Source organism: Falco cherrug, chromosome 1 (assembly GCF_023634085.1).
Source record: "Falco cherrug isolate bFalChe1 chromosome 1, bFalChe1.pri, whole genome shotgun sequence".
In the NCBI taxonomy this organism is placed as follows: Eukaryota; Metazoa; Chordata; class Aves; order Falconiformes; family Falconidae; genus Falco; species Falco cherrug.
Window position 1 is genome coordinate 96,846,589 of NC_073697.1, and position 21,102 is coordinate 96,867,690.

At 52.7% G+C, this 21,102-nt stretch overlaps 1 protein-coding gene across 6 annotated transcripts; it reads right to left on the reverse strand.

The window, feature by feature from the left end:
- Positions 1–768: 768 nt before the first annotated feature.
- Positions 769–17,315, reverse strand: ABCB9 (ATP binding cassette subfamily B member 9). Of its 6 annotated transcripts, none has more exons than XM_055710417.1 (12): positions 17,229–17,315; positions 14,977–15,669; positions 14,513–14,627; positions 13,874–14,004; positions 12,263–12,468; positions 11,155–11,352; positions 9,379–9,507; positions 7,051–7,239; positions 6,308–6,481; positions 4,779–4,938; positions 3,734–3,870; positions 769–2,565 (listed from the first exon to the last, which is right to left on the reverse strand). In XM_055710417.1, exons 2-12 carry the CDS (start codon positions 15,587–15,589, stop codon positions 2,227–2,229), a joined length of 2,391 nt encoding a protein of 796 aa, XP_055566392.1. In that variant the 5' UTR covers positions 15,590–15,669; positions 17,229–17,315; the 3' UTR covers positions 769–2,226. The 6 variants fall into 6 exon arrangements, with proteins under 6 accessions (XP_055566392.1, XP_055566413.1, XP_055566406.1 ...); XM_055710438.1 differs by having other exon boundaries at positions 14,977–15,666; positions 17,229–17,303; XM_055710431.1 differs by lacking the exon at positions 17,229–17,315 and adding an exon at positions 16,864–17,184.
- Positions 17,316–21,102: the final 3,787 nt, after the last annotated feature.

Consider the following 21,102-nt stretch of genomic DNA (forward strand, 5'->3'; position numbering starts at 1 on the left):
AGCACTGCTTGGGAGACACTCAAATGACACGATCAAATTCTCTTTTATGGCGTCTTGTGTACTAATGAGCATTGTCCTACTAGCACTTCCCAGGGTGAGGTGGCTTCCCTAGTTCCCAGGTAACCCAATCTTTCTTTCCCCCCTTTTTTTTCAATTAAGCAGAAGTTAATTTCACTTGTATGAACCACTAGCCACATTCTCCTCCCAGGTACTGATAAAAATGCAGAATTAATCACTTGCCCGCCAGTGCTGAGCGGAACCCCCAACTTCTTCATATACACAGTGCAAATTTTCATCAAGCAGAAATGCATGGCCATTTACCGAAGGGGTGAACTGAGGAGTTCAGAGTGCAACAGAGGTTTCCTAAGTGGAGGGAGATAAGGTAAAAAGAGCTCTCATTCTGCCAAGGCAGAGATTTTTATCGTCTTACAAAATCAAGCAGCTGAAAAGATTCCAGTCACGAAGCATTGTGCTTCTGTGCTTTGAGAACGGGTTAGACTGCCTGCTGATTTGTGCGAGACTGACTACCGGATGGGATCCAGGATGAAAACGAGTTCTTAAACGGGTTATACCTACTGCTATGACTTACAGCCATTATCAGATGTTGTAGTCTTTTACATACCTAATTTTCTGTAGGTTCTTCTTGTCATTCCCTGCAAGGGAGCCAGAACATGTACAGTGTGCAGCCGTATTCAGCCATCAGCTCAGATAACATTACCTTGAAAATCCTGAATGCAAAAAACCCACCCCCACTAGATTGGCTCGATGTTGAGTGGCAGAGGTAGTATTTTATTTTTTGAGCATCCCTCCTCAAGGACACTAAAGAGTTTGTAAAACATCACTAAACGAAAACAAAACATTGCCAACAACAAAAATGCAAACCTGCCAAAAAGTAAAACACAGCAGCATTCAAATATTGGAAAACATGAGAGCTAAAGTGCTTGAGATAATTTCTTAACTATGCACAGTCTGAAGTCAATCTTCCCCATATAAATGCTACTTTTCAACAGCACCTGCCTGGCTGCATAGGTTTCTTCACCAATCTATGGCAGGGTAACACTACTAAGCCACAGCCATTACCCGAAAGGGCTAGGAGCAACGTATTTCTTTCTATCCCTCATACTAAAAGTAGGTTAATAAATAATATTCAAATAAACACATTTTAAAGTTCAGGCAGCTGAAATCAGACTTCAAGGAAAGTGTATGGATTTCCCATGCAGTGAAGTCACTAGCATGGCCTGAAGCTGAACAAAGCTTTGGTGGGATTTATAAAGTGCTGTCTTCTAGTGTTTTATGCCTGTCTTTAGTATTGTTTTTTTCAAACCAGCACCGGGGTTGTGAGTTAAAAAAATTCTGAAATAACAGAGCAGTTTTCAGCAGATGCTGGAGCCAGACAGACATTGCACAGTGCACACAGATATATAAAAAAAACAAACCCCAAACCAAATCAAAACAAAGAAAAACCAAACCAAAAACCCCCAAACCCTAACCCAATTATGGCAAAACCTTTCATCCTTAAAAACAAACACCCACCAAGCACCAAGAGCAAATCTGAAAGCAACATCTGCCTCCCAGTCCCCTGACTCAATCTAGCAAGGATGGTTACTACATGATACAAGCTCAGCAGCAATGGTTGTGAGCCTGAGCCTGCAGGCACTCAGTGCAAAACTCTCCCAGCGTTCAGCCCCATGGGAGTGATCCAGTTTTCACTGAAGCCAAAGGCAGCGCCCTACAGACTTCAGCAGACTTTGGATTGGCCCCATAATTTGAGAGCAGGAGCAGGACCTTGTTTTACAGTCACTGTTTTTCTATCCAGCCACAACAGCCACCCCCTGAAATTCCTGAAGGGGTTTTCAGTCTTCCCCTCCATGCATGCATTTAACATCCATTACAGTTAATAGCAGTTACACATGCATATCAATGGGAGAAAAGTCCCAGTCGAGAGGAATTACTGGTAGTAAGAAAAGAAACCCAGTAGAAAGGCTGGGAACTGCTAAAGACCCAACTCCCTTGAATAAATCCATTTCCCCGTTTAACCAGCTGGCATCTGCCTGCTGGCCAGTAATGCAGGAAGCTCTATAGTGTGTGTTTGTGTGTGCACAGGTGTGTGACGCGCGCGCGTGGGGTGAGCGAACAGGTGGCATTCTGCAGCGCACGAGCCTGTCGGCAAGCCACCTCCTGTCCCAGCATCCCAGCAAGCGTCTTGAGCGCCGGCCGTTGCCGCTCTCACTTGTGAGCCGTGGTGTTGTAATCGTCCTGCGCCATGGCCGGCACGGAATGGTCTATCCTGAACTCTTCCTCCAGCCCGCCGGGTGCCTTCGCTGAATCTCCCCGGGCTGCAGGTTGGTGACTGTCCGCGCCGCCCCCCTCCAGCCCCAGGATCTGTCTCTGCACCAGCTTGGAATAAAGGCCTCCTTCTTCCATCAGCTCCTTGTGCGAGCCCTGCTGCACCACGCGGCCCTTGTCCAGCACAATGATGTTATGTGCCTTCTCGACAGTGCTCAGCCTGTGAGCTATGACAAGCACCGTGTGGTTCTGCAAGTCACCATAAATCGCCTGCTGAATCTGCGCGGGAGGAAAAGACGTTAGTGCCCGAGCGTCACTGGCTCCGCTTTGGAAGGGAGAACAGCAGCTTTGTGGTCTCTGTTAAGAAACCTCTGGACAGGAGATCTGCTCTCCCCGGGCTGTACAGAGACACAAGACTCCCTGCAGCACTACCAGCACCAACATGTCCGTCCCAGCTGTTGGCTCTTGCTGTGCAGCCCAAAAGCCCATCTCGGGCCAGCCAGCCCACAGGTGTGGTGTGCACACAGGTCTGATCCTGCAGGCTGGGTTCTTGTTATGCTCAGCCCCAGATCTGAAGGCCACACGGTGTTGGCATGGACTACAGGAAGCCAATACCCAGTAACTGCAGCTGCTCAGAAAAGCAGGGCTATTTCCTGGGTGTAGCAAAGCAAAGCAAGAGAGTGGTTCTCCAGCCATGAGGAACATTAAGGTCTAAAGGCAGGTAGATGGCCACCAGGCACATGGCACATTGAGACCCCTGGCTAGCCAAAACCAGCCCCTGCCTGGCATCAGACACCACACGTGGCTGAGGACCTGCAAACCAGTGAGCTGCTCCAAGATCAGATGCTGGCACTGCCCCACACCATGGACCAGCAGCACTTGTCCTCCAGGACCAGGAGACACATCCTTGTACCTCAATCTTGACTTAGCTTTCCCTCACATCATTAAACCAGTGAGGCCAAACTGTTACTGGTAGAGCTGTTTTGTCATCACATCCCAGCCAGATAAACCAGCTCAGTTCACAGAAACCTCAGGGCCTTTCCTGCAAGCATGGCTTCTGTGATGCCTCAGCTGGGATTTTGGCTCAGGCAGTCCTACTTCCCCTGCCGTAGTACCATTTTTTAGGGTCTTCCTCTGTATCCTGTCCTAAAAGGCTGCACACAGTTGCTGTATGCCAATTAACACTTTCCGCGTTTAACAAAGATTGGCAGAGATCCCCATCTCATCAGGTTTGTCAGACTTTGGTGGCTGTGAGCACAGGACTATTCCCTTCTTGGTGGCTACAGCAGTGCTGGAAGCAAATTCCTGCTCAGGAATTAGCGTCTTGCTCAAACCTCTGGTAGCACCATGTCAAGACTAAGCTTGTGCACAGGCTGGAAATTGAAGCTACAATCTTTCCTCCAAACCGACCACCTCTTTGGCCCAAACACTCGAGTCACCCACTCACCGCATGCTCGCTCTCTGCATCCAGTGCGCTCGTGGCTTCATCCAGGATCAGGATGGGGGGGGTTCGGATCAAGGCCCTGGCAATTGCCACTCTCTGCTTCTGGCCACCTGACAGCTGGGCTCCTTTTTCACCTGCCTCTGTTGGGTCATGGGAGAGAAGAAGGGATCAAAATAAAAATTAAGAGCTGCCGTCAAGTTCAGCTCCCAGCCACAGCATCAGCATGGTGTCATGCTTTGAAGCAAAGACCAGCTGAATGGTTTCTGCTCACTTGGCAGAGCAATTTAAGTGAGTTAAACATCACGGAGGCTGCCGTCCTTCCTTCTAGCAGCAAGTTCTCTGCTGTCGTCCCAGGGTCTGAGGGACTGATGCTCATAGAAACAATGCAGAGGAGTTCCTGAGCCTGGGAGAGCATCCAGACGCTGAGCCCCCCTCCCTGCCCATACATCATTGCAATCTCTCCCTGCAAGCTGGGCTCTGGGGGGTGGGCAACCAAGGCAGCAGTGAGGGGAAACAGGGACCTCTCTGCTGGTTCCCATAAACACAAACCATGGTCAGTCTGACCTGCCTCCTCACAAAGTCCCACTTTCACAAACACATCAGCTTTTATTACTATGGATTTATCACAGGTTTGTTTTCTTCCTTTGCAGGTGGGGCGGTACACAGCTAACTGCTTGTGTTCTTGGCTTTTCTCCTGATCACTGCACTGAAAAATGGTGAAACTGCCAGTGCCACATCTCCGTAACACTGCCAGGCACCGGGAGCCAGACTGGTCTGGATGGGATGGGGGACACTCACCCCACTGCCATAGAGCAGCAGCAGAAACACTGTCCTGGGATGAGCTCAGAATTCTTGCAGCACCTCAGTCACCCCAACAGGCAGCCACAGTGCTGCACCTCTCCACGTAGCTGCCAGTACACCACCATCAAGCTGCCATGGACATGAGGACTTGGGTCCATCACTACCTGCCTGACTTTCCACACAAGGGGAGAGTCTCTGCCTTCCCTGGGCAATGCTTTTCCAAGTGTAATTGGAAGGATTTTGGTACCTGTTTGGTAGCCGTCTTGTAACTCCGTGATGAAGGCATGCGCGTTTGCCTTCTGGGCAGCCTGAACAACCGACTCAAAGGAGGCTGAAGTTAAGCCATAAGAAATATTATCTGCAATAGAGCGGGCAAACAGCACTGGCTCTTGGCTCACCAGGGAGATCTGCAGAAAGGAAGGGAAGAGCAGGTGGTCAGCAGCAGAAGACACCCCAGCTGGCATCTCGGATCATTGGCATGTTACTGCTGGGTAAGGAGTCAAGCAGGCAGAGCCCCACCATTAATCCAAGATATAGAAGCACCTTCGTGTGAACTTCCAGTGAGGATGGGGTGCCTGGTGGCAGCCCCAGCCCAATTTGCATTGTCTGCTGGGGAGCCATTTTGCAGGAAAGAAACCTGATACAATGCTGGTATGTTGGCACCTGGGATGGGCTTTCCCCTCCAAGACCCTGCCATGGTTTTGCTCCAGACCTGTCATTCTCGTCACTGTTTGCTCTTCCCAGAATGGGAAACCAGTTGCTGGGACAAGGCAGGCTGGAGAAACCCTCCCAGGCTCTTGTTGATTTTCTGTTCAAGGCCACTAAACACGCTTGGGCCACATGAATGAGCCCTCCTGCATCTTTTAAACCAAAATTAGCAAGTTAGGGACATAGCTGCCGCAATTCCTTAATTGCTTAGCAACAGCCTCCCTGTCCTACCTTACAGCCGTTGCTGCTCACTCTCGCATTCAGCCTGCTTTGTCAAACCCTCAGGATTTAAATAAATTGAACCCTCCAAATTATTGCTCAGAACCGGCCACAAAGCGAGCCAGCGGGACAGAGTCATATTTTAATTGACTTCTCCCCATGCTCCTAACACCGCACCAGGCTTTCTAAACTGAAAGACTAGCTTGTCTTTTTAATTTTTGCTCAGTACAGGCAGGGAATGTAAATTATTTCACACTAACTTTGGCTTTCCAGCCTGTCTCTGATCAATTGTTTTCAGGTTTCCCTGCTGACTGGTGAAGCCATTCGCTTTGGGGGCAAACAAAGGCGGCAGTTACTTGCAGAGGAGATGAAGGCTGATCTCTGCTGACACACAGATGAGAGCTGAGGGGCCCGGACCCCTCTCCTAAGCAAACCACTCAGCCCCTCTGGTGCTCCAGCTGCTGCCAGGATCCCAAGAGGTTTAACTCCCCATTAACTGAGAATTACTTTAAGATCTTAAGGTAGAAAGTGCTAGATGGTAGCAAAACTCTTTTTCCAAATCAAATTTAGATGATAATTAATCCAACAACCAAACTCTTAGCTTCTATTGCGTTGGCCAAAAAATACACAGCAAAACATGTTTTTGTTCTGTTTTCAGAAGGCACCCCCCTCCCCATCCCTTCCTCTTCCACCCCCACAAATTATCTGAATTCATTTCCTGGACCATCTCCAGCCTCCAGATTTCTGGACATTTCAAAAGCTGCCAGATCAAAGCAACATGCAGCACTACCATTCATCCCCTCTGATCACAGCAGGCGATAGCTAGAATACACATATCAGTCCTCGTACCACTGAGTGCAGGTACTTGTGATCGTACATGTTAATAGGACGCCCGTCCAGCAGCACCTGCCCGTCTTGCAGAGGGTAGAAGTTCTCCAGGATGTTGACACAGGAGCTCTTCCCGCTCCCTGAAGGACCCACCAGCGCTGTCACTTTGCCGGGGTGCAGGGTGAAGGACACATTCTGCAACATGGATGGGAGAGTGTGCTCAGGTCCTGGCTTTTCCCAGGGTGCTGGGACAGCAGCTTGGGCACTAGGCAAGAAAGGTAGCTAAAATCCAGCCACGGTGACCCGCCACCCTGGTGACGTGCCACATCACCCATCTCTCCTGCCTCTGAGGAAGCAAAAGCCTCCAAAATTGCTTAAAATTTGCCTGCTGGTGTAGCAGGACCTCTAAAAACTGCAAAGCAAACTAAGCTTGTTGCTGCTTCCCCCTGCCTCATGACTCGAGCCCCTCTCCCATGGAAACAGTCCGAGGCAGTTTGGCACAAAGCCACGTACCACGCTGATGTGTTGAATGCCTGAGAAGGGAACAAGGGTTTTATTAATAAATCTCATTCCTTGTAAGGAAGGCCAGCCCTAAACACCCACTGTTCTTTATAATGCTTTCCAGCGTGCTGTTAAGCCTGCCCTGACGCATCTCCAGAAGGGCAGCTGATGTTTCCAGTGGGCTGGGGGTTGGTTATTGCCATGATGGAGAAGCAGCACGTGATACCTCATGGCCAGCAGCACTCTGCACCTGTGGGGCTCACCTGGAGGACCTGTGTTGCAGAGCGAGTGCGGTAGGAAAACGTCACGTTCCTGAACTCCACCTTCCCATCCACGTGGTCTGGAGCCAGGGTCCCATCATTCACCATCGTTGGCTTGCGGTCAATGAACTCAAACACCTTCTCAGCAGCTCCCACTCCCTGCATCAAGCCGCTGTAGACAGAGCCGACAGACTGGAAGGGAAGAGACAATGGTGAGACCCTCACATGCGATGGAGAAGTCAGCCGGTGCCACTCATAAGGAGAATGGCAGAAGCATTCCCAAGTCTATCATCTGACATTAACTACAGTCATCAGACACAGGAAAAAAGCTCTTCCCCCTCTGCAGGGTGTGGAGGGAACATATGGACGTGGCCAGGGAAAGGGCATCTAAAAAGATTTTGTGTATGGATAGACTCAGAGGGAAACAGAAGAAGGAAACACATGGATTGGGAAGAGAAGACATGTGCCAGGAGATACACGATCCAAACTTCCAACAAAATCCTCCATTCATCTCTCTTTGCTCAAGACCAGAAGCTCCCCAACCCAATGGTTGAGCAGAGTTCATGTGTGGCAGCACATGGCACCAGCCCCTGCGGGTGGCTGGCTTATTCCCTAGCACACCTGGTGGTTTGACCCTGGCAGAGGAACAGGGAATGGGGGTTATGGTCAGTTCATCTCATGTTATCTTTGCTGCTCCTTCCTCCTCACACTTTTCCCCTGCTCCAGCGTGGTGTCCCTCCCACAGGAGACAGTTCTCCATGGACTTTTCCAACGTGAGTCCTTCCCACAGGCTGCAGTTCTTCACACATTGCTCCAGCATGGGTCCCTTCCATGGGGTGCAGCCCTTCAGGAACAGACTGTTCCAGACTGTGTCCCCATGGGGTCACAGGTCCTGCCAGCAAACCTGCTCCAGCCTGGGCTGCTCTCTCCACAGGGCCACAGGTCCCGCCAGGAGCCTGCTCCAGCACAGGCTTCCCAGGGCATCCCGGCATCCCCCTGCTCCGGCGTGGGCCCTCCCCGGGCTGCAGGTGGATATCTGCTCTGCCATGGGCTCCATGGGCTGAGGGCACAGCCTGCCTCACTGTGGGCTTCACCACAGGCTACTGGGGAATCTCTGCTCCGGCGCCTGGAGCCCCTCCTGCCTCCTCCTGCGCTGGCCTGGGGGGGCTGCAGAGTTGTTGCTCTCACATAGTTTCATGCCTCTCTCCAGCTGCAATTTGTTGTGCAGCTTTTCTTTTTGCCCTTCTTAAATGTGTTATCTCAGAGGTGCTGCCACCATCGCTGATGGACTCAGCAGTGGGTTCGTCTTGGAGCCGGCTGGCACTGGCTCCACTGGACACAGGGGAAGGTTCTGGCATCTTCTCACAGAAGCCACCCCTGTAGCCCCACCTCTACCAAAACCTTGCCACGCAAACCCAATAAATGTGCCTCAAATGCAGAGTAGCTCCAGGCTGGACCCTTCTAGAGAACTGTTTCACAGATGATAAGGCTGTTCCCTGCTGGAATATGGTTGTAGTGGATTTACCAGTGCTGACTGACGCTGGCTTCCCTGGACTAAACCCCCATCACATTGGCTCTTTTCAACGCTAAACCCAGAGCTGCAGAACAGCTCATACTGCAACTGCCCCTCTCATCAGGAAGGAAAAAAACCCAAACCCAACAAAATACACACCAAAACCACAGCCTGGAAACACAACCAGAGCCTGCAGTCATCCAAACAGATGGTGAGAGCTGGGTGAGCTGCCTCCAGCTCCGCTCTGCCACTGCCCAAAGGCTGAAACACTGCCGAAAGCACGCTTGGCTGCGAGAAAACCTCAGCTTGACAATTTCTGCCTTGATTAGCCAAACTTACGCCTTTGCAAGGGGAAAGCAGCCCTGGGTGGGCTCTACCATCCCACCCACAATCCCATCTTGCTAACGCGCTGCCAATGCAGCAGCTTGCAGTCTATTCCAGGGAAAGGGAAAAAAAAAAAAAGTAATATAATTAAGATTTTAATGAAGCCTGAAATTTAACAGGCAGCTTTGTAATCCCTGCATCCTTCATGCCAGGAAATGTGCTTGGGAGGCAGCCAGGACTCTGCTGTTTAGTGGGGCCAGCCTGACCCCTTTGGTCCCAATTGCCTTTCTGGGGGACGACCTGCTTCACATTCAGGTTGCGAGGCCACAGCAGGAGGGGAGCAGGGAGCAGAGGGGAGGATCAGCCCACCAGTGGGCAAAGCCATGGTGCCAAGGAAATATGTTGTGGGAAAGTCAACTGGATCTGGCCCTGTGACCTTCTAGAAGATAAACATTTTCCTGACACGGGGTAGCCCAGAAGGATAAAACACTCACCTCCATGCAGTCTCCTAAGACAAACTCGTAAATGATGAAGGATATCAGGTTTCCACTTGTCATCTGCCCTGAGATCACGAGGTGCCCACCATAGTAAAGGATGCTGACCTGGACCACCAGGAGGGTCAGCTGAAGCAAGAAAACACCCCAAAATCAGCAAGGACAATTGATATTTTGGTACATTTGTGATTACTCACACAATAGCCCACAATTCATGCGCTGACATTTCTTCTTTGAGCCCCAAACTGAGCATCCCCAGCAGCGTGCAGCTGACAGCCCTACCAGCGAGCATGGACATGAGAAGGGAAAAGCAACTCAAGTACATGGGCTGATTCGAGGAGCTGGGCTGGCATCTTTCAACAAAACAGAAGTCCAGAGGGGCAACAGCCAAAGAGGGAGAGTTTCTCTGAAATAACAAAGCATCTCATGAACTAACGTCCTCAAGCATAATCATCTACGTTCAAACTATCCAAAGCATGCAGTCACCTCACCACTAAAATAAACTTTCTGTTATACGTGTGACACATTTTAATTTAGAACACAAAATCAAGCCAAGAGTTAATGCAAAAAATCGTCCTTGCATGTATAAATCCCTGAAGCATAACCTCAACTCTTGCCTGAAATCAGCGTGTGGGGGGTACCACCTACTCTAGAAAGAAGACAGATCAGCTCTGATGTGACAAATACCAGCCCCTGCCTTTATTCAGCTGGTTTTGTTCCATGCTGCCTAGGTGCTCAGAAGAGCAGCGATGCCCTCATGCTCTGTGCAATGTTTGTGGGACAGGCTGTAAATTCACACAGCCAAAAATATCGGGGGAAAAAAAGTCCTCCCCTATTGCTCTGTCATGATCTGACCTTAAGATTTTGCGTTCTCTCCAAGAAAAACTCTACTAGGGCTGTGCTGAATCCATCAGCTTCTTTCTGCACGAGCCCTGCAGGAGCAGTTTCTGAGGGGTTGTGCCGCCTTTGACTCAGCAGGGTCCGTGCTGACCCAGTTCACACTCCGGCTTCACCTGGGAGACCAGGAATGATGCTAAAAATCCTCCGATTTTGCTTCCAGACTTGGGAAGCCATAAAGTCTCCCACAGCTTCACGAGGGCACCATAACTCACAAGCCCTTCACCAGAGGCTTCCTAGGTCCTTGAATGTGCAGAGATAAGGGCAGCCTCATGTCAGGGTTTTGTACAGCCTGTGTTATCAGCTGGTGCAGGAGAAATCCCAAACTATCTCATCTTAAATGATGAAAAAGCATTTTGGAAAAAAAAACCAACCAAAAAACAAACCAAAAAAACCCCCACCAAAACCCAAACAAACAAACAAAACCCCACCCCAAACCCCAGCAGCCTCCCCCTGCCACCACCCACACGCAGAAAATCTTTGTTTCTGAGCAGAAGCTCAACCAACGCCGCGGCTGTTTCCCAGCCGGAGCCCTGGAGATGAGCTGGCACAGGCACGCAATGCAGCAGCCCAGAAGCATGGGGTTTTCCACGACCTTGAGCAGTTATCAATTATATTCTTATTTGCAAGAGAAAATAGACTGTTCAGTGGCACGATGCAGCGCTGCCCTAAGGGGAAATGGAATATATTTTTTGATGGGTGAAAAAAAAATAATAATCAAGGGACAAAGGATCACTGGCAGCAGACATCAAGGCTGGGCTCACCCTGCAAAGCTCCCTGGAAGTGGAGGAGAAGCACGTGCACAGTGCCACCTGCATTTTGGGATCCGAAGCAATGTCCCCAGCCCTGCACAGGGAAGCCCTGGCACCAGCCACCTACCCCACTGGACCAGACATAGTAGGTGTAAGCCATGGCCTCCCGCTTGTTGAGTTTGTACACCTGCTGCAGCTTCTGCCAGTACACGTTCGCCTCCGCCTCCTCATTGGCAAAACTGCGGACAGTCTTCATGGCGGAGATGGTCTCCTCGGCAGTGTTGTTTGCCTTGGCCAGGGCGTTCTGCACATCCTTGGAGAGCTTCTGCAGGGAGTGGGGGGAGGCAGAGGGGGCTCAGCAGGCACCGGGCTGCCCATGGCACATCTCCCCATACACCCTGGGCTCTGCTGGGCTTGGGAAAAGAAGGTACAGTGACATTTTCCAAGGCTATGGGCAACGAGGCTGAGCACTGGGACACTGTGCTGGGAGGAGAATGGATTCATTGTGCTGTCCCCGAGGGACCTGGGTCACAGGAGGTGAAGTGCCATCTCCAGGACCAATTGGGAAGCCTGCAGCAGAGCTGCTGCCCTCGGTCCTGTGATGGGACAGGGTTAGCCTGGCCCAGGAACCCTTCCAGGAGTTTCCAAGTCAGGGACAGGTCTGGTGACCAAGGGCAGCTTCACTCCTCCCACAAGTGCCTGACCAGCAGGAGGACCCACAGCTGAGCAAGGACCCTTGTTTTGGCAGCACCTGTGCATGCTGCGCCCCAGGCCCGTTGGAGACCACTCATACCTGACACAGGGACCAGCACTGCGGGACTTGCATGGCCCATGGGATGTGGCATTAGCCACAGGGAACAGCCCTGGGCCCACGCTGACCCCAGATGGAGGCAGGGAGCTTGGCACTGGGTTTAACCCCCACCGAGTCCCTCCAGAGGGAGGGGAGGTATCACATGAGGACAGGCAGGTGAATATGGGCCACCCCACAGCCAAGCTCCCTCTCCTGTCAGACCCAAGATGCTTCCACTCCTGAGCATGAGGCAAGGTAAGAGCCAAGGCTATGCTCCTCTGCCCATACAGTTTAATGCTGCCTTCCTGCCCCTGCTGTTGGCAGCAAAGCACTTGAGCATCAGTCCTGCCAGCTCCAAGGCCATGCACAAACTCCACAATAACTTCACCACGGGAACAGCCCAGCATCGTGGCATACCGTGGCTGTGCCAGCTGCTACTGCCTACCTTGTAGTACTTCCCATAGACATCAGACACCAGCATGATGATGGGGAAACCCATGAAGGTGACGAGCGAGAGCTTCCAGGAGAGGCTGAACATGAAGAAGATCACACCCGTGGCTTTCACCACATTACGCAGGAAGATGTTGATGTTCTGGGAGACCAGGTCGCTCACAATGGTCGTGTCCGATGTCAGGCGGGAGATGACATCCCCTGCAGCAACAAGGGGTTGGGGAAAGGGAGAGTGGGGACATGTCACTATGGTAGGTCCCATGTCCTGTGCCAGGGGACAGACAGAGCTCCCCATTCAACCCAGCCCCTTGCTGGGGGTCTGAAAGGTTACATGGAAGGGGGGCGACTCTCCACTGCTGTGGATGTGAAGCAAAAAGAGGAGCTTGAATTGCTGCATGCACAAGGGACATGAAATGCACCTGAAGGCATGAGCTACATCCCTGGGTCACCATGGATGCTACAGGACAACAAAGGGGATGGCAGCAGCACCGTGCACCAGAGAGCACCCCGTGGGCACACAGATGGGCAGCAAGTGCATGGGTGGAGCGTTCTGGGCTGCTGAAGACAAAGCTGTCAACCCAACTCAGTTCATTTCTAAACGGTGTCAGGAGCCCTCCAGGAGCTCACCAGGGCCTGCTGGCACCTTGTCCCACCATCCCAGCAGGACCAGCCAGGGCCAGACACAGCATGCCCTGTGGAGCATGAGATATCTTTGGAGAGGAATGTTAGGGTTGGGAGAGGGCTGTTAGGGTTTAGCCATGTGCTCCAAAGCCTGGAGCTGACCCAAGTGACCCTGAGGACATGGGTCCAGCTACTAAGGGGTAAAGCTCCTGGGGTACCCTTTGGTGGAGCTGAACATTATAGCCAGCAAAAATCACCCTAAATTCCTAAATACTTGGCCCGTATTTTTTATACTTTGATATAAATATATTTTATACTTATATATATATATATATAAACAAAAAATACTTAGAGTCCAGCTGAATTCCCACGCTTTTGTGTAAGGCCAGGGTTACCCATATCCCACTTACAATAACATGTCTGCTGTCCTCAGCTACCAGGGCACTGTGCAGCGATTGCTAAATACGGCAACAGCCTCAAAACTAAAAATACCACCAAGATGAGATTAAATGTGTGAAGAGTTACAGTGGGCTGGGACCACACCGGAGCGGCACAGACCGGGACAGGACTGAACTGCAAGCAGGGGAAGTGATAAGCACACCCAGCAAGCTTCACGCATCTGAGATCTCCAATGCCTGGAGCAGAGCCGGAGAGCAGCTGACCAGCAGGCACTGACGGGAGGTATAGGAGGAGGAAAGTAGGTGTTTTGGGGATGAACAGAGATGAGCATGTCAGTCCCGGGACTGCTGGATGTCAGGCTGATTGGTGGCAATGGGACATCCTCGGGGTTGGGCAACCCTGTCCCAACCCCACAGCAGGAGGCAATCGAAAGGGAAGAGCTTTCCACTGCTATTTCTAAACACAAGCACTTGGGCGCTGCCTCTAGCTGTCCCCAATATGCTGCGTCCCAGGGCAAGCCAAGGGGAAAAAAATACCGGGGTGGGATAGAGCGGTTAGAGCAAATCCGGGCCAAACAGGAACCAACCTGTGCGATTCTCATCAAAGAAACTCATCTCCTGAGCCACCAGCGACCTGAAGAGGCAGTTGCGAAGGCGAATGTTCAGTCTTGCAAATATGAGCGTAAAAACGCCGCCCCGGATACCTGCGGCAAATGAGCTAATTGCAGATAAGAAACGTTATAGACCAATGGACACGAAACCCACTCCTCAGCAACACAAACCCCCCAACGGCTGGGCCAAGGGCTTGGGCAAGGCTGCACTGGTACCACCTTCCACCCTGGGAAGCAATAGCTAAACCAGCCCCCACCTCTTCTGCATGCTGCCAGCACAGGGACAGCTGGCCCTACCGCTGGCGGGGACAAGTTTCAGGAGGGGAAGCCGCGCTGCTGGGACAGCGTTCCCTGGGGAGCCCATTCCCTGTGTCCACTCCTGCTCCCCCCGCACCAGCAGACGGATGTGGAGGGCTACGCAAGAGCCTCATGACTGCCACCATGGTCTCTCTGCAGAGTGACAGCACAGAGAAATCAAAGCGCATCCCTGGGGTCTGGCAGGGACCTGGTGGAGTAGCTGCAAGCGAGACAGTCTGCGCCCACTGCCACCACAAGCTCCTGCAGGAAAACCCCAAACTCCTCCTCATCAGGGCCAAAACCAGCCCCTGCCGTTACCTTCCTATGGCGAGCAGCGACATGACCAGCACTGCCGTGGAGAAGCGGTCCATGCTCTTCTGCACCACGATGCCATCAATGGCCAGCCCCGTGTAGTAGGGCAGGAAGGTCTCTCCTACCGGACAAGCACAGGACACGGGATTTCAGCTGCATGGGACCTGCACAGCACTTGTGTTTCCAACTGTGATGGCCTGTGGACAACCCCATCCCCACCATGAGATACTCAGCCATCACACAAGGTGTTTCAGGAGGTGCAGTCCTTAGTGGCACATGGGGATGTTTCATTTCCCAGTGTATTTCATCCCCTATTGCATTATTTTTGCCCCATTTCATTTTTTACCCAGCCCATGACACGCCACCCATGTCCCAGGGTACAGTCCTGGAGTACTGCAAGCCCCCCATGGCTCCTTCCCTCCCGGTGAGGACGGAAGCACACCACAGCCCCACCAGGTCCCTTCGCTCACCCAGTGCAGCCACGAGGAGGAAGAAGGATGCAATGCCCAGGAAGATGGCATCTGGCTTGGTGTAGGACAGCAGTTTATGGATGGTGGGACCTGCTGCCTCCTCCCGCTTGTCCCGCGGGGTACCCCCATCGCAGCTCTCCTCCACCTCGGCCCGGGACTCAGAGCTGGGCCCTAGCGCTTCACGGGAGGAGGTGACACAGGCCAGCAGCTGCCACAGCCCGAAGGTGGCTGCCAGCGCCACATAGGTCCAGGCAAAGAGCCCCCAGAACCAGGGGTCCCTGATGGTCCTCCGCACCTCCGAGTAGAGCAGCAGCTTCACCATCATGTAGATGCCCATGAGGAGGCAGACAACGGCGATGAAGGTCCGCGATGCCCTGAGGCGCCGGGGGCCGTAGGCCGTGTTGGTGGCCACCCCGATGGCGGCCCCCAGCAGAACACAGCTGCGGTACAGGCAGCCCCCCCAGATGTCCAGCAGTGAGTTGAAGATGTTGAAGTGCCGCAGGTCCTGCAGGACATCCCGGCCACCCCGGCCATGGGTGTAGAGCAGTGTGGTGACCACCACATCAGCCCCGCTGAGTGCCAGCGTGCTGGCTACTGCCTTCCAGGCACGCATCCTCGCCACTGGGCTGGGGGGTCACCAAGGTGGTGGGGGACAGCCCTAGCACAGAGAAGATGTGGTCATGTCGGCCTCTGCTGTGGGGCGAGAAGAGGGGGAACAGGGTTTTTACTTGCTGCAGGGAGGTGGTGGGGAAAGGGAAGCAGGATGGGGGAACAACAATGCCAGCTCCTCACCAGCCTGTCCTGACCCCAGACACCACTATCTACTCCTTCCTCCCCTCTCCTGCTGCATACGCTCCAAGATATTTCATAAAATGAGAAGCACACATGAAGACAAACTTCCCTCCTAGATGCCTCCACCCATCCTGTATCCCAAAGCAGAAATCTGCACATCTGGGTGAGAATCTTCATCCCTGTTTGCTGTGGCGGCGGCAGGGCCAGCAGGGAGGTCTCTAGCAGCTGGGTGATGCCGGGACATGTGAGCAGCCCATATGTCCTGAGCGATGGAGCCATGTAGGTGTTAAAACTCAGAGGTTCATGACCTGAGAGTCCCTCCCCACCTTTCCCAGAACAAAGCTGAAACTGAGCACTCAAGCAAAACTGTATGAAAGCAGAAGGGAGAGCAGCCTGGCTTTGAAACAGAGCCCCCCACCCCTTAAAAAAAGAATAAATCACAGGTACAGTAGCCTGTCACACCTCGCTGTCCCCTGCCCTCTTGAGTATTAATTTGGGGTAACCCACTAACCCCGCTGCACTGTCAGTGTGCACTTTGGCGACACAAGAAAAATCCCAAGAAATTTAAAAGGGATTGGAAATCTGCAGCTGTGTCCTGTGGGACTGGGAGGCTCCAGGGTGGGACGGTGCCTTCGCTGTCACCCGTGGGTCTGACTGGCGGCAGCGATGGTGGGGTGGGATCTGAATTAACACAGAAAAAAGGCAAAAAGCTTGACTTCCCTTAAACCCCGCCAGCTGCTCACCTGCTCCCGTGCTGCACCCAGAGGTGCTGTGCATTGGCCCGAGGGTGGTACCTGATCGTCACATTTATGCTGGCCAAGCAGCTGGTGACAGTGCAGGGTGTGGAAGGCATGGCACAGGGGGTGCCATGGGTGGGCCACCCTCCAGCCTGCGTGACCGCAGCCGCCCACAAGCGAACCAGGGGGAAACGGGCAGCGCTGGGCACCGGCCAAGCAGCGCCCTGGGCCGAGAGCGGCTCGGTGGTCGGGTGGGTGGGATAAAAAGCTAAAAAGTGGAGGAAAAGGGGGCGGAAGGTGCGGTCTGGGGAGGGCCGGGGGTTATGGGGTGGGAGGGGAAGGAGGGATGGAGGCGAACCGGAGCAGCGGTGTCAGGGAGGAGCTGGACACGATTCCCAGGGTGCTCGCTGCTGCCATCCGCTGCAAAGCTGCGCCGATCCGGCCCGGTGGAGAGAGAAGGAGGAGGAAAAGGAGGAGGAGGAAAAGGAGGCGGCCACCACCGCTCCCTGCCGCCACCCGCAAAGGCGTCCGCAGCTCCAAAGCTGGAGATGGTGGAGGTCCCCAGCCTCATCCCTACACCCCCCGGTACCAGATGCTCCGCCCGGGGAAGACCCCCGGGAAGCGCCGTGCCCGCCACAGCAAGGAGGGGGGGGGCACAGGCGGACTCCCCCCTTTGCAGCGCCAAGGCCACTCGCAGCCCCGACCCGCCCGGACGGGCCTTACCGGCAGCGGCGGGGATCGGCCCGGTCCTGCCCGGCCCAGCCGGCGGCGGCGCGTCCCGGCAGCAAGGTCGGCGGGGGGCGGGGCTTCAGAGCTCGCCACGCCCATCGCCACGCCCCCTCGCTGCGGCGCGGTCCCGGCGCCGCCCGCCGTGTAACGGGGCAGGGCGGGACCGGGGGGCACCGCCCGCCCGGGGGCACACGGGGGACCGGCTCCCCCCGCCCCCTCAAACCTTGCCCCGACGCAGCAAGGGCGGCCCCAGCGTCTTCCCCACTTCTGAAAGTTTTTTGGTGTTTTTTCTTTCCTTTTTTTTTTTTTTTTCAAAAATACACTGCATTTCTCTTAATTTTTATATTATCGGCTTTATTTAATTTCTGCAGCAGAGGGGGCATAACACACGAGTCAGTTTTAAAAACAACCAGGACAGGGGCTCAACATCGTTTTATAAATTCACCCCTAAACACGGGCTCGGCAGGCGTTTAATTGAACCCCTCCCGCAGAGCAGGACACCGTTTCAAGAAATCCAACTAATAAATTACTTTCTCCTTCAAGCTCCCATCCAGCTCCGGAGGGACGGCTGTGCTCAGGCTCTGCCCCGAGTGGCACTATACAGGTGCCAGAGGGGCTGGTTGGTGTCATTATCCCAAATTTTCCCTGCCTTTTTGGAGCGCCGAGCTTAAATCCCCCCCCCCCTATAGCCCTCCCCAGTGTAGGAACAGACTCCAGGATTCCCGGAGTTTACTCCATTTCTGGAGAGAACACAACGGTGATGTTACAAAGCAAAAAAGTCATTTTTCCCTGCCTGGAAAACAAACAAAAAAAATTATCACATTCTATTGCTTATTTCTGTTAATTAGTGCATAAAACTCAACACCCCTCCCTCCCCCTCAACTGCCTTCAAGCCATTCCCACATCCACTGGGAATGCAGCCAGCCCTGGAATGGCTCTTCCCCGTTCAGGCTGGCAGCAGGGAGGGCAGCCTTCAGGAAACATCCTGCAACGGGGCTGAGCCGGCTCTGGCTCTCACCTCCAACAATTACTCCTAAAGGGGCAATTTCCAAGGCGGAATCTTACGGCAAGACCGAGTCCCTCGCTGCCAAAGCATAAGTGAGGATGATGCCACCTCCCTCAGCCGGAGCGATGGTCCAAGGGCAAATCTGGACCGGGAAGGTGATATAGTGAAAAACCTGAAACTCTGCTGCAGACAGAACCCTGGTGACCCGAATTCCATAGTTTTAGCCAGATGGTTTCTTCCTTCATTAGGGGTCCACAATAGAACAAATGGAAAACTCACCATAGATGCTATACAGGGAATCCAACAAGAAATTTCTTCATTAAGAAATGTAGGACTTCAAAATCGAATGGGTCTGGACACACTTTTAGCAAAAGGAGGAGTATTGTGTACAGTTATCAATCACTTGCTGCGTCTATGTTAACCAAGAAAACCAAACTGAAATAGGCTTATACTTCCTTTGGATTTTCTGACCTCTGGGAAAAACTTGCCTCTTGGCTACCTAATTTTATGTGGCTGAAGCAGCTCTTTGTTGTAGCTATCATGATTCTTGTATTAGGATTATTGATTTGCATTCTGTTACGATGCTTTCTGTGGCTATGTAAAAATAATGGTAACAGTTACGGAAGAAACATAGGCTAAGACAAAGGCTAGAGGATGGGAAGCATTTTACCAGAATTCATACTAAGGATAGTATTGTTTAAGCAAAAGGATTTGCTAAGCGGAAAGAAAAGGGGGGACTTGATATAGTGAAAAACCCAAAACTGCTGCAGACAGAGGCTGCATAGGTAACAGAAACATTAACACCCGAGAAAGAGGGAAGGGTGGGAGCTCAGCACTTCGAGAAGGGACAGTTAGTACCGATGTAGATGAGCTCAACAAGAATGTAGATAAGGAGCCTTCTGACAAGGACGTGCTAACTGCTAAAAGAAAACAAACTAGAGTAAAATAACTGTGGTAGGAGATCGGCGACTTCCAACTCGGATGGGCCCCACCCCGAAAAGGGTGGATCCCCCGCTTGGGATCATGCTGATATAAATGTAAAACCAGCCCAGGGGGCATGTATTAGCTTGGCACATTTAGAGTGGATAATAAGGAAGGGCTCATTAGCCAGCAGATGTTTTAAGATAACAGAAACTAAACAACAAAGGCTGATAATGTATGCAAAGATAAACAGGAACTTCAGGTAACTGCCCAAGAAGGTGAAAAGGACATCTTGAGGAGGCACCAGAGGGAGGAGACCCTGAATTTTCAGAAACCTTATGTATATGCATGACTTCTTCCCCTTCCTTCCTCCCCAGGACAGAGCAGGCACGTCTGCAGCCTGGGCTCCCATGCAGCTGGGCCACAAACCTTGGGGATGCTTTGTGCGACTGTCCCCAGCCCTGCAGGACCATCAAAAAACCCCAGGGGCTAACTGGTTTTCTTCATGCTGGACATACTCTGCTCAGGTGGCAGGACCGTCTCGATCTGAAATGACACAAACTGGCCCTTCTTCAGCTTCTTCAGGGAGCTGGTGGCACTGCTCCCAAACATGTTGTCTTCCACCTTGAAGGCGAGGGAGGGCAAGCTCCGGGTTTTCCTTTTCACGCTCTTCCGCTCCCGCTTGTAGGCTGTGGTCATGTTGGCCATCACCTGTAAAGCAGATTGCTTGGGTTGGGCCTCGAGACACCGCTTAAAAATCAACTGAACCGGTCTCACACCAGCCTGGTGAGCAAGAGCGGGCGCTGCAGCGTGCGGAGCTCAGCTTGGCAGGGCTGTGCCAGCAAGTGCCAGCATGGCTGGCTGCACCTGGTGGAAAGGAAGGGGTTAAACATGGTCTTCCCAGCCTTATTCTCACCAACCCCAAGCTAGCAGGAGATCTTACATGAAGAAACTGGGATTTCGGGGCTGTGCTCCGAGGAGCCATTAGTTCTCCATCAGTAGAGGGCAGAAGGGGATCTAGGCTGGAGTAACACAGAGCCCAGGGAAGCTTTTTATCACCTCCTGTTAATTACAGCCTCAATCCTGGCCTGTCTGCAGGTGAGCAGCAGTGATCTTAGGCACCAGAAGTGCTTACAGACCGGACGGGATGCTCCGGTGTTACCCAGACAGAGCTCTTGCTGCCCTGTGCCACCACGTGCAGCTCCATTTGACAAAAGGGGAGCCAAGCTAGTGAGCCCAAGCTGCTAAAAGGATCAGCTGGGAATAGATCCCACACGGTCAGCTCCCAGGCCTCCTCCCTCCTGTCCTGTTTTACTACTGCTAACCCCCGTCAAGAAGAATCACAGTCCAGGTGGGATCAGAGAGAGCCACAAAACCCTGCCCGAGTGTAAGAAATGACTGAGCAAACAAAGCACTTGAGCCTCGTCTATTAATTTTTGGCACACAGATTGCCAAGCACTTTACAGGGGACATTGAGGTCGTTGTTCGAGTCAGGAAACCAAGAGAGACAAAATGACTTGCCCAAGGTCACCCAGCATGTTAGAGACAGTCAGGAACTGAATGCTGACCTTGCTCCCCAAACCTAGCTCTCTGCCCACTGGGCCAATGGTCTTCATTGTAGCCCCAACCTCCCCAGTTTCTCTCCTCCCATTTTGGGGCAGGGTTACTTTTAACCTTCGTAACTACACAGCATCTCCCTAAAGGCTTTTTGTCCCTGCCCAAGCATGGACTCCCCTGGCTGATTTCAGGTGCAAATTACAAGGCAGAGTGCTGGGCAGGCGGGGACGCCGTGCTCATTAGCCTTGATGGGGTAAGCCAGTCCCCCATATTTCATCACCCAGCTCTGAGGGGCACCACCGCCAGCTTCCCTGTGGCACCGAATGGTGCCGGCTCAGAGGGTCCAGCTCCGCTCCCGCTGCCCTTGGCATGCATTGAGGTGCC

Bases quoted from the DNA above. Each gene is read 5' to 3' on its own strand.
- ABCB9 (XM_055710417.1), bottom strand. From the start codon at position 15,589: ATGCGTGCCTGGAAGGCAGTAGCCAGCACGCTGGCACTCAGCGGGGCT. The intron at 12,469-13,873 runs GTTGGTTCCTGT...TTGTTGCTGCAG, and splicing joins CTTTGATGAGAATCGCACAG to GGGATGTCATCTCCCGCCTG. The intron at 9,508-11,154 runs GTAGGTGGCTGG...TTCTTGCTTCAG, and splicing joins ACTATGTCTGGTCCAGTGGG to CTGACCCTCCTGGTGGTCCA.